The following is a 13,034-nucleotide window of genomic DNA, read 5'->3' on the forward strand; positions in this document are numbered from 1 at the left end:
TACATATATGCAGAATTCATGTCCAGCGCAGAAATTTTTTTTTCTGTGCAGAAAATACATTCTGCCCAAGAAGTCCTGCAGTTCCACCTTTTGCCCAGCAGAAGCCACTGTGATGCCAGAACATACAGCAGCGGCTTACCAGCAGTAACACCCTGCAGCCTGCTGCGTTCATCACAGCACCCTGCCTGCGGAGCCAGGTTCGGAGGCATGGGCGGAGGATAGACAGAGTGGGGCACACAGGGAGCCTGCTCTGGGCTCATGGACTGGGGTTCAGAAGGGCTAGTGGGGGGGGCAGACTAGGGCGGGGGCTCAGGAGCTAGTGGGGTGACAGCATTGAGGATGCTTCATTCCCAGATTGTACTTGCTCCTCCCATCTGCCAGATGCTGCTGTGACAATGGACACAGAGAAGGAGAGCAGGAAAAACATCTCTTTTGTGCTCTCAGTGCTAGTCCTGCTGCGGCCCAGGCAGTGTGGAGATGGAGAAATCAGCCTGGCTGGAATGCAGTAGAATGAGAAATCAGGCCCGAAGTGGGGGTGAAGGGGAAGACTGGGAGTGAAAAATAATGGGACTGTCTAGCAAAGAGACTGGGATCAGTGGGAAACAGACTGAGATTGCACTAAGAGCCTGGGGAGACTGGAGCAGAGAGGCACTGTGGGGACTGAGACAGTAAGGAGCCTAGGAGAGAGTGATGGGAGAGACTGGAAGGTGGAGGGAAGACTCGGACTTAGACAAGGAGACCAGAGGGAAAAGATTCTTTATCCCCCACACATCCTCAGGTACATAGAGCATCCACCCAGTTTCCACCATTTATTTAGGTCTTGTGCTGCTCTGTTCAGGCTTCTGAGTCATGTTGATGGATTTAGCTTCTCTCTCTATTGCTCTGCATCATGTTTCTCTAGGTCACCCTTTTTTCCCTCTTCCCAGGTGGTGTCCACGTTATCGTTTGACGTGGAGGTCATGGTGGCGGTATCATTAATAGTGTGTCCTAAATATGTCTATCACTGTCTTCTTACCATGTTTATGCTTTAGGTTGGTTTGCTCTATACAGAATTTCTGATGTTGCAAGAAACTTTTTCCAATGGACTTTGAAGATCTTCCACAGGCATTTACTTTAGAATGAGCTGATCTTACAATTTCTGTTATAGATTTCCATGACTCTGCTCCATAAAGGAGGACAGACATGATGCCAGTGTTAAAAATTCAAATTTTTGTATGAGTGCCAATCATAGTACTTTTTCAAATCTTTTCACGTTTGTGCAGCTGTTTGCTGTTTTTGATATTTGTTGCTTGACATGTAGCATGATGTCACTATCACTGCACATCTGACTCCTTAAACAAGTAAAATTACTTCTTCCTAGTGTTTCTAAGTCTACTCTAATGGTTGCTTTTGCATCCCCAATAGCCATATATGTTGTCCTCCCCTTGTTTATCAACAAACCAAAGTGTTTTGCTGTGTCTGCCAAAAGCTGGATTTTTTTTTTCTATTAAATGAGGTGTCAAACTAAGCAGGACAATGGCATCAGCAAAAACAAGGTCACCCAACTGTGCTTTATCCACTTGACTGGCTAGGCAAAAAGACTGGAATTGGATTAGGAGCCTGGGGAGGGGCGTGGAGACTGGGATTGATTAGGCAAGGAAACAGACTGGGACAAGGAGCCTGCGGAAAGGCAGAGACTGGTATATGGAGTTGGAAGTGGGGAGAGACAAGACTATCAGGGAGACAGTCTATCTGGAGGGGACAAAAGCAGAATGGGTCAGGTCTTGTGGATACAGAAAGAGGGACAGAAGAGTTTGATCACTTAGAGCATACACCCAAGATAACCTAGAAATGAACTTAAAATTCCTCTGCTGTCAGCGACTATTTGTGAAACCCAATGGCAAAGTGTTTCTCTCATCCACCTCTAATGGCTAGTCCCCATAAAGGAGGACAAGCTATGACTGCTATCAATTACCAGTTAGCTCAAGCAGGTCTATGAAGAGGATCTAAAGGTTCTAACCCTGTGGATGATGCACACAGAGGTCAGTATAATTCCATATGAGAGAATTTCTATTTTTCAGTTTGCAACCTTGATGCATTTTTTGTGTATAATTTCCTAGTTTTTTTTAACAAGCAATCAAAAGTTAGGATAAACCCAAATTAAGATTGCCCGTTAATACTATTTTTTCTACAGCACACACCTAACTTTTTCAGTATGCAGAATGGACTTGGCATGGGATAAATCAGGACTGTGCAGTGAAAGAGAGTGGTCTGTAGGATACCTTCTTCATTTGTTGCAGAAGCTGGAAGGTGTGTAGTGAATGCAGGGGGTTGCAAGAAGAGAAAGTGTGGTCTCACAGTTAAGGCAGTTGACCACTATCCTGGAGAATTGGTTTCTAACCCTGCCTCTATCACAGAGTTTCTATGTGATGCAAGGAAAATCACAACCTAAACTTTTCACTAATGTCCACTAAATTGTGTGTTCCTCATTTTATGAATGTCAAAATAAGACCCCCAGAGATGAGCACTCACAGCTGCTACTGAAATTACTGGAAACTGTGTTTTGAACATTTAAAGGGCTATATAAAATACCAAGTATTCTGAAAAAATCAGGTCCTATGTGTCTCAAATTGGGGCACCCAAAATTAGTGGACACTTTTGACCCTAATCACTCTGGGCTTCAGTTCCCCCATCTATAAAATGGGGGTAATACTACTACCTCACAGCACAGTGGAATTGGGAAAATAAATTAGTTAACATTAGTGAAGCACTCAGTTGCTACAATATCACAGAAAAGTCCAAGAGGAAATTAATTTTGTATTCAGATCAGAGTTTTAAAAGTATGCAGTAAATAAGGCATGTAGTAATATACATGGATTGCACGAGCAACCTTAATCCTGGAATTTGCTAAATTTTGGCTACTTCACTTTGCAACCTTAATATTCTTAGCATAATTTCTGGTTGCAATATTTATAAGCTTTGTGTAAAATACAGGCTACATGATATTTCAGTGTATAATTCTTTATTGGACTATTCTCACATAGCACATACATAATTCCCATTTACAGTAATGGCAGGAGGATGAACAGATTCCACATTTAGCTGAAATTATATTTAGTGTTCGTGTGAGACTTATCCCATTCATTAACTATTGCACTTCACTTTATAGTTTGAAATTGTCTGTTTGTTGACACAGAAATAGATTGTTTCCCTGAATTAATAACTTGCCTCTAAATTTCAGTGTTCATGAGGGAGATTAAAAATAGACTTAGTTGAACTTCAGTGTATCTAATATTATGGAACTTTTTCTTAATTTAAGTTGTCTACCTAAGAAAGAAAGAAAGAAAGAAAGAAAGAAAGAAAGAAAGAAAGATCTGGACTGGAAATGACATGATTTTCAACTAAAAAGTCAGCTCTTCACTGATGGAACTTAAAAACCCTTTTGATCAGTTGAAACTTAAACTTAAATAATAATGTTTTATAAATATTTTCAAGTTAGGCTTTTTTTTTTTAAAATGGGACACCGCAAAACAATTCTAATAAATAAACAAAACACCTTTGCTAATTATTAAGTTTTGCAGCTGCTCAGTTTTCACCTTTCAATTGCACCATCTTTTTTAGTTAACTAGTGGAAATGTTTTTACATTTTTAACTATGCAGTTTAGGATTTTTTTTGTCTTTACCTTACTTATACCTAAACTAATAAATGAAAAAACATGGCATGTCTCTTTTCAAATGTGCTTTGTCACATGGGCATGTTTTAATATTGTACTAACTTTTCTCCTTTCCATTGCATATAGGCCTAGTTCTATTGCACTTTTAATCATAGTATCCTGCCAATACCAAAACATTAAAAGATACAACAGAAGTGCCATTAAGATTCAGAATGTCTATTCTTTGATGACACAAGATATGTCAATATTTGCTGGGTCCCTCATTTGGGCACTTATTTTCCCAGGTGTGTGAAGAAATTTGTTAAAATACTCACCAGGTTCTCCATTTTTGTCATATAGATGATTCAGGGAAAATATGACTAATTTTTAAAAATCAATTTTTAGTGGGAGCAAGATGCAAAGAATTTACACCACATTACATCAGTATCATATTATCAACAGCCACAGGAAATAGCCACAACTGTTCCTTAGCAACTTACCAAAGAAGGATTTGCATTTGCCATCACGAAAAACACTCCTGCCTGTTCTGCAAAGCTTATCCACATCTTTGAGCCATTGATAACATAATAGTCTTCCTTCTTATCAGCACGAGTCTTCAAAGAAAATGCATCACTGCCAGATCCAACCTCTGAAAGGCAGAAACTGCCCGTCTATCAATTGAAGGGAAAACTACATGATAGGTTTTATTTAAAATATATGCACTGCATGCAACATTAATACAAGACTTGAAAGGAAAATAAGTATAAAGTTGTTAACTATTTCAACCATTCTTAACCTATATATTGTGGGTAGTATCAGTTAGGTTTATAAGTGTGAAGACAGGGTTGTCTAGAGGTTAGAGCTAGGGAGAACGAAGTCATGACTTCTTCAACATCTTCCCTGCTCTCCCAAACTTATTCATGGTGTAACCACTCTGTGCCTCAGTTAGCCAACCAGTAGTCTGGGCCTAATACTTCATATACTTCCTTCCTACCTCATAAGGTTTTGTGAGGATTAATATTGGTATAGTACTGATCCTTGGATAAAAGCATGTCCTCTGGAATGGTGGCTGAAGCATGAAGGGGCATATGAATGTTTAGCATATTTGGCACGTAAATACCTTGCAACACCGGCTACAAAAGTGCCATGCGGATGCCTGTTCTCACTTTCAGGTGACATTGTAAATAAGAAGCAGTCAGCAGTATCTCCCGGAAATGTAAACAAACTTGTCTGTCTTAGCAAGTGGCTGAACAAGAAGTAGGACTGAGTAGACTTGCAGGCTCTAAAGTTTTACACTGTTTTGTTTTTGAGTGCAGTTATAGAACAACAACAAAATCTACATTTGTAAGTTACACTTTCACAATAAAGAGATTGCACTACAGCTCTTGTATGAAGTGAATTGAAAAATACTATTTCTTTTGTTTATCATTTTTACTTTGCAAATATTTGCAATAAAAATACTATAAAGTGAGCACTGTACACTTTGAATTCTGTGTTGTAACAGAAGTCAATATATTTGAAAATGTAGAAAAACATCCAAAATATTTAATAAATTTTAATTGGTATTCTATTGTTTAACAGTGCTATTAACCACGATAAATTTTTTTAATCGCTGTTAATTTTTTTTAGTTAATCGGTGAGTTAACTGCGATTAATCAACAGCCCTAGTACTACGTAACTGTATTTCAGGGTATGACCTACCAAGCTGTTTTAGTGGTTCTGCAGGAATGCTGTGTTCTGCCAAAAAGAAAAAAAACCCAGTGTGGGGCAACTGTTCTGGGACATCAGTTAAGGAGACAGGACAGATTACAGACTGATCCAGCGAATGTAGTGAGTTGTGGTGCATACCCATGTTGTGTAGTGAGTTGTGGTGCATACCATGTAATTTAGGCTGACAAGATTTTCGAATATTTTCACTATTGGAAAAAAAATTACTTACAGGTAATAAGCAATTAAAATACTTTTGTGCAAATCAGAGAATGTAAAATCTATTCAGATGCCTCTGCAATGCCTAATAAATTAACAAGCTGATAACTCATGCTGAGTAGTTCCTTACAATTTGTCCCGCTGAAATCTACGGGTAACAGAGTAAGATACTAAATGCAAGTACAGGTTATAGAATCTAGGTCCTAAGCACTAGAACATTTATGAAATACTGTAAATGACTTCCATATACCCGAAAAAGTCTAATATTCTAAATACTTTTTTCTAACAAACAAGTGGAAAAATCTCAAATTTCTGCCTGACATCTTGATGTTAGAATACTGTCAAACTGACCTCGATGTGTTGCCACAACCCAATCTTACATGAGCTGTGCTTAGATTTAATTTTGGTACTCCTGAGTTGCAGCAACAACATGGGTATGCACCACAACTCACTACATTCGCAAAGACACTTATCTGGGCTCCTACTATTCTATAGCACTACAGTATTGCTTTCTGCATATTACAGTGTATTACTGAGTGATTACAGGGATACATATCCCTTAAGTCCACTGCTTTTAAGTTCTTCTCCACAGCAAGTCAAGATTCTTATCAAACTCTGTTTAGGAGTCCTAATAAAAAATATATTTAGGAGTATTCATGAGGATTCCTTATAAAACAACCTTTTTTGCTCTGCTGATGCTAACGTACACATAATAATCATTCCTTTCCCCCAGCCAATACAACAGTGGCAAACACTGTGGCTCTTTTTTTTTTTTTTTTAAACTTGTTTATTGTTAAGTTCACATTAAGGAAGAGTACAAATTGCTGAAAGACAGATGGCAGTCTAATGAATATGGTGAAAAGCTCCTGGAAAAGTTTGGTGTAGGAGAAACTACTAAACATGCAATCCTCTATTTTATTTTACATATCTGTAACCCAAATTGAAGCCCATGGGAGTAGTGTTCATAAGCACTCCAGAATCAGCCCCAAATTACTGAAAAACGTGCAACAGACTTTTCATTTTTTCCCTTCACCCCCCGGTTGAAGGGGATATATCTGTGTACATGGAATGACAGATTTCAGTTCTCAAATAGCATTCCAATGTTTGCATAGATATTGCCTTAGAATGCAATGCATAATTTTATTCCCTAAAGGGACACTAACATTATGAAATCATATAAAATTTTATGTAATTTAATAAAGGACATACTTAACTCACCAAATCTTTAGCCAGTCTGGGCAAATAAGTTCTCTTTTGTTCTTCTGTTCCATATGTAATAAACAATTTATTAGTAATAGTGTTCTGGAGTTCACACAGAAGAGCTACAGCTGGGTCAACCTTGGCTAATTCCTCTACCACCAGTATGGTAGAAAAAAATGAAGATCCAGTTCCTCCATACTCTGGTCCAAGCTCAATACTCATTAGCTAAAAGGAAGAGAATGTAAATACAACTGTTCTGGGGAGATTATAACAGACAGTAATTTAGGCTGACAAGATTTTCGAATATTTTCACTACTGGAAAAAAAATTACTTACAGGTAATAAGCAATTAACATACTTTTGTGCAAATCAGAGAATGTAAAATCTATTCAGATGCCTCTGCAATGCCTAATACATTAACAAGCTGATAATCACTGCATAGGGGTCAAGACAGGGGTCAAGACTCATACAAAAAAACAAAATACAGAGCTATCAACACATATGAGATTCATCACCATGACCACTCTAATCTTGTTTTGTTAAAATTTAAATGTCAGAATGAAACACAACATTTAAACTTTTCTAACTGTAATTTCTCACTAAACATCAATTTAGGTTTGAAAACAGAAGACTAACATCCATTCAAACTACTTAATCAAAAAGAAAAAAAAGTTGCACAACTGGCAGTAACATTTAATAATAATATAACCCTTGAATTAAAATAATAAAATATGCAGACCCCTTGTTCAAATAGTCCTTGCAGTACAGATGCATCCATTTCCGCATTTGCATCCATTGTTTTTACCAAAGGTGCAATTCGGTCTTGAGCAAATTTTTTCACTATAATGAAGAAAAAGAAAGGACATAAGTATTCTAGCCAATTTTTTAAATAATATCTGAGTCGGCGATTTAGTATTTGTAGCAAGGTATACGTAACCCAATGCAGGGAGATCCCACAGATATGTAACATCCTAACCCAATGGTGTCCCAGGAAGGAAGATCAAGTGTTCCAGAGAGCAATATGGGTGTTTTGGGTTAATTCCCAGCAAGAGATTTAATAGTTTTAGCTAGATGCACGTCCCAGTGCTGACGTAAGTGGGCACTACCTATTTATTGCTCAGACTCTTTTTAAATTTCTGAGAGTTCTCATGCGAGAGCACTTTGCTGACCAGAATTCAGGTCAGAAACCCCTGGAGACATAAGAGCTTTCTTGTTTAGTTAGTCTGGTATTCATATTAGGGTTTGTTTTGTTTGTTTGTTTTTTTTGCTTAATCTAGTTCTTCTATTTACTCTCTCTAGCTGATCAGGCCGTGGCCCAGTTACAACTACTTTGATCCAATTCCTAGTGGATAGTTATCCATATCACAACTTGGGGGCAACTTTTGCTCTGCCCACAAGCCCCCACCAACCATTGCCCCCATTTCTGTCCCCCTTTGAAAACAAGCCCCAATGACTCCATAATGATCCCTGCACTGCTCCTGTATGCTCTACCTAGTCCTCAATCTGTGGGGCCACTGCATAGCCCTGCCATTCCATAGGAAGAGGGGCTGTCAAGGGAGAATCAGGTTGTTCTGGACAGAGAGATTGGGGAATGAGATCATGGACAGTTAAGGGACTAACATGCATCCAGTGCCCTCTGTGGCCAAGGAAACTATTTCCAAGGAGCCAGTGGCAGTGGAGAGGAAAAACTGGGATTTGGAACAAGAGGGTAATGAGAAATAATTTTAGAACCACCCCAAAAAACAAACCAAACAAACAAATCCCAAGCCCCACTGCCCAAAAACTTAACGTAAAGTTCAGATTGCTCAGTGGTGCCTTGTGACTTTCCAGGTTGAGTTCACTATGCTCAATCCTCCGAAAATTATGAAATATAGAGTTAAGGTACAAATAATCTCTGCAATGCAACTTTAACGCTGCCCTCTGTGTGATGCCCCAACACACTAACACAACACATAATAGTTATCTTGTTCCATGATAATCATAACAAGCCATGAAGTTTGAGAATGAATTTGGTGACTCAGACTCTTACCCAGGGTGGGCAAACTTTTTGGCCTGAGGGCCGCATCAGGTTTCAGAAATTGTAGGGAGGGCCGCTTAGGGGATGGGTCATGACCCAGCCCGCCCGCCCCTGGGACGCCTGCCCCATCCAACAACCCCTGTTCTCTGACAGCCCCCGGAACCCCATCCAACCCCCACTCTCATTCCTGACTCTCCCCCTCCCGGGACCCCTGCCCCATCCAACCATCCCTTCTCCCTGTCCCCTGACTACCCCGGAACCCCTGCCCCTGACTGCTCCCCCACCCCACCCAACCCCTGCTCCTTTCTGACTGCCCCCCTGGGATCTCTGCCCCCATTCAACCCCTATACCCTGCCCCCTATCCACACCCCCGCCCCCTGACCATCCCCCGGCTCTCTATCCAATCTCTTCCCCCCAGCTCCCTGCCCCACTTACCGTGTTGCCTGGAGCACTGGTGGCTGGCAGCACAACAGCCGTGCCGCCCAGCTGGAGCCAGCAACGCCGTCACCACCGCTCAGCACAGAGCATTGCACCGGCGGTGGAGCGAGCTGAGGCGGAGGGGGAATAGTAAGGGAGGGGACAGGGGTAGCCTCCCAGGGCAGGAGCTCAGGGGCCGGGCAAGAGGGTCCTGCGGGCCGTAGTTTGCCCACCTCTGCTCTTACAGGATCCCTTGTAAGGGCTTGATGCAAGATGTCATATCTGAAAAGCATCACTTCCCTTACAATATTCAAACGCATGGTCAGGTGTTAGAGCCTGAACCCCACATAACTTCCAGAGTCGTACCTTGGTCTCATCTCTATTGATCTTTATTCCTGCAGTGTGCCCTGTATACATACTAGTACTCTACCCTTACAGATGTCTACACTACAACTGGGGGGTGTGATTTCCAACATGGGCAGACAGACTCACATTAGCTTTGCTTGAACTAGCATGCTAAAAATCGCAGAGCAGAAACTGCGGCAAAGGCCAGTCACCTGAGTCACTTATGACCTAAACAGAATTTGAAATAAAGTTTTCACATACACTTGGATCAACACGCTGGCCTCAAAATTTAGCTATGAATAAGGAACAAAAAGCAATATTTTACAAATATTTAACACTGAATTTTTCATGACATCTAGTCATAAATGGCTCTATTTTAAGAGTTTGAACAGCAAGTTACCCATTTCTTTCATCATTATTTCTTCTTCTGTAAGTGTGTCAAGGGGAGCACACACTACCCCCTCATTGGATGGGTTTGCCATAGCTTCTGATTTGGATGATTTAAAGACACTAGGAGGAGCCTTCCAAGAAGCCAAGTAGATTGGCATGTTTCTTCTTAGCTGTTGACAAATAACAATAAAGAAAGTTATAAAAACTAATTTTGATGCACAGAAAAAACATTGTTCAAGTATTTATAAACAGGAATATACATTTTCACCCACTGTTTTTATTCTCTATTCAGTAACTGAAAAGGAACTACAATTACATATAATTCATTATTTTCAATGCTACTAATTTCAAATTTATGAGCAGTTGGAGAAAAGGGGCTCGACCAATTTAATTTCCTTTCAACCTGTGTCTATCAAGCCTAAAAAATACTTTCTTCCCCTGTCAGTTTACTATACCTCGGTAAATATATTGTTATTTTGACAACGATTCAAAAATATTAATGTTTTTAAAATGAGAATAGTTTTGAGGACTGCAGCTACCAGATAGAATCTGTTTTCAGTACTACTAATATTAGAAGCTTCCTGGAATGTTCACATTAATAGCTGTACATTCTTATAGATTTTATCTCCATTCAAAACATAATTGTATTTAATTCTAATAAGTTTCTTTACATTAATAGTCCTATTCACTATTTTCAGTGTGTCTTCGCCTTGAGACCAATCAACTAGTAATGCTAGCAACTACATGGACTGCTGTACAAATACTCTATTTTTATTAAAGCTTGAATGTATTTTTATTTTTGTTCTTGTTTCTAAGTGTTCTGCAGTCCCAGCATCCAAATCATTCAGCTACAATGCATATTATATTATTCAACATGTGGCTAAAATAATTTGAGAACTTATGGCACAACTGTGATATCATAGAGAAACTTGTCAAAATAAACTGTAAACTAACATTTTAGAGTGACTATGCATTTCAGAGAAGATGCAATGATATAAAAACGTTGCTATTTAATTATTTTAAATCCCAGAGTTAGTGTAATGAAAATGACAATCAGCAGCAGACTGCCAACTGGTAATAAGCCTTAACTGACTGACTATTTTTAAACTTCAAAAAGCGATACAGCACAAAGAGCTGAAATTATGAAATTCACAGTTAAGGTTCTGCAAACATTCTTATCTTTCAGAGTGGTAGCCATGTTAGTCTGTATCAGCAAAAACACCAAGGAGTCCTTGTGGCACCTTAGAGACTAATAAATGTATTTGGGCATAAGCTTTTGTGGGCTAAAACACACTTCACCAGATGTATGGAGTGGAAAATACAGTAGGCAGGTATAAATACACAGTACATGAAAAGATGGGAGTTGCCTTACCAAGTGGGGGTCAGTGCTAACAAGCCAATTCAATTAAGGTGGAAGTGGGCTATTCTCAACAGTAGAATACCAAGGCAGGAAAAATCACTTTTGTAATGGTAATGAGGCCAATGTAATCAGGGTGTCCCATTTCAAACAGTTGACAAGAAGGTGTGAGTATCAGTAGGGGGCAGTGGTGATCTAGCTCCTGGAGGGTAGGGGAGGTACATTGAGTTCTTTTTTATACAATGGAGTGGTGCATTTGAAATAGGGTCTGTGGAATGTAAGTGGCAAAATTTGACATTAACAGCCAGCTAAATGTTAACAGGTAGCTGAAGCAAAGAATGGGTTGCGCATACAGCTTCTATCATGGCTCGGAGATAGTTTGTAGGTTTACATTTACAGTATGGTAGTCGAAGGATTATAGTCCATATAGAAAGTGTGCATAAGATATGGTATTTAGATGGATGCAAAGAAATTGTTGGTGGGTAAGTAGAGGACAGGAGATAATTACAGCATAAATTAGTTAAGGCTATTTGGAGAAATATGAATTCTTTAGCATTCAAAGATTTTTTTTTAAAAATAGCTGCAACATTCTAATAATGTTTCTTTTGGAAACAACAGCTTTTAGTTTCAAATGTTGATGGAGTTATTAAACTCTGAAGAATGTTTGAGAATGCCCATAACATATAAATATTTCTTTACTTATTAACGTTCCTATGGAACACTAGATTAACGACAGCATGCTACGTGTGTTCCAGGCTCGCTTTATCAGCAGGATTCAAAGTTAAACTCTTTAACCATTAATGAAGCTAGGGTGACCAGGTGCCCAGTTTTCGACCAGAACACCGGGTCGAAAAGGGACCCTGGAGGCTCTGGTTAGCACCACCAACGGGCCATTAAAAGTCCGGTTGACGGTGCTACAGAGCCAAGGCAGGCTAGTCCTTACCTGTCCTAGGGCACCGCACTGCACCCTGGAAGCGGCCAGTAGGCCCGGTTTTTAGATGGGGGGGGCCACGGGGCTCTGCGCACTGCCCCCACCCCAAACACCAACTCTGGCTGGTTCTCAGCAAATGGAAGTGGAAGGGGGTTGTGCTGCCGGCCAGAGCACCACACATCACAGAGCCTGCTGCCCCCGCCTAGGAGCTGGACCTGCTGGCCGCTTCCGGGGCACAACACAGTGCCCCAGGATTATACAGGGCTTTGGAGCGGAGCCCGGAGCAGTGGAGCTGCAGGATTTTGCCTGGAGCTGGAGCGGAGCCAGAGCACAGCTCCAAAGTCCTATCAGGATAGGCAGACAACCTGCCTTAGGCTTGCTGATCAGGAGTCAGCGGAGATAAACCCAACCCCCTTCCCCAGCCCTGAACCCCCTCCTTCACCCCAAACCCAGCCCAGAGCCTGCATCCCCAGCCCAGAGCCCACACCCCCTCCTGCACCCCAGAGCCCCCTCCTACACCTTGAACCCCTCATCCCAGCCCCATCCCAGAGCCCTCACCCCCCCTCCTGCACCCCAAACCCCTCATCCCTGGCCCCATCCCAGAGCCATCACCCCTCCCACAGCCCAACCCCCTGACTTAACCCACTGCCCCCTCCCACATCTAGACTCCTTCGACCCCACCCGCCAGCCTGGAGCCTTCCTGCACCCCAAGCCCCTCATCCCCAGGCCAGAGCCTGCACCCCGAGCCCGCACCCCCTCCGTCACCCCAAGGCCCTGCCCCAGCCCGGAGTCCCCTCCCTCAGCCTGAACCCCTCATGTC

The 13,034-nt window shown here is 41.1% G+C and overlaps 1 protein-coding gene across 2 annotated transcripts in view; it reads right to left on the bottom strand.

Moving 5' to 3' along the window:
• The window catches only part of ACADSB (acyl-CoA dehydrogenase short/branched chain), a 30,450-nt gene that overhangs the window by 16,977 nt on the left and 439 nt on the right, over nucleotides 1-13,034 (bottom strand). Inside the window, exons 1-5 of one of the 2 annotated variants that reach the window (XM_045025520.1) lie at nucleotides 12,227-12,349; nucleotides 9,937-10,096; nucleotides 7,497-7,597; nucleotides 6,777-6,983; nucleotides 4,133-4,303 (exon numbers count right to left, since the gene is read on the bottom strand). In XM_045025520.1, coding sequence (XP_044881455.1) covers nucleotides 4,133-4,303; nucleotides 6,777-6,983; nucleotides 7,497-7,597; nucleotides 9,937-10,084 — 627 coding nt within the window. In that variant the 5' untranslated portion in view covers nucleotides 10,085-10,096; nucleotides 12,227-12,349. Of the gene's footprint in view, nucleotides 1-4,132; nucleotides 4,304-6,776; nucleotides 6,984-7,496; nucleotides 7,598-9,936; nucleotides 10,097-12,226; nucleotides 12,350-13,034 lie in introns of those variants that run through there. The other variant, XM_045025519.1, reaches the window with a different exon arrangement.

The sequence above is a fragment of the Mauremys mutica genome, chromosome 7 (genome assembly GCF_020497125.1).
Source record: "Mauremys mutica isolate MM-2020 ecotype Southern chromosome 7, ASM2049712v1, whole genome shotgun sequence".
NCBI classification, from domain to species: Eukaryota; Metazoa; Chordata; order Testudines; family Geoemydidae; genus Mauremys; species Mauremys mutica.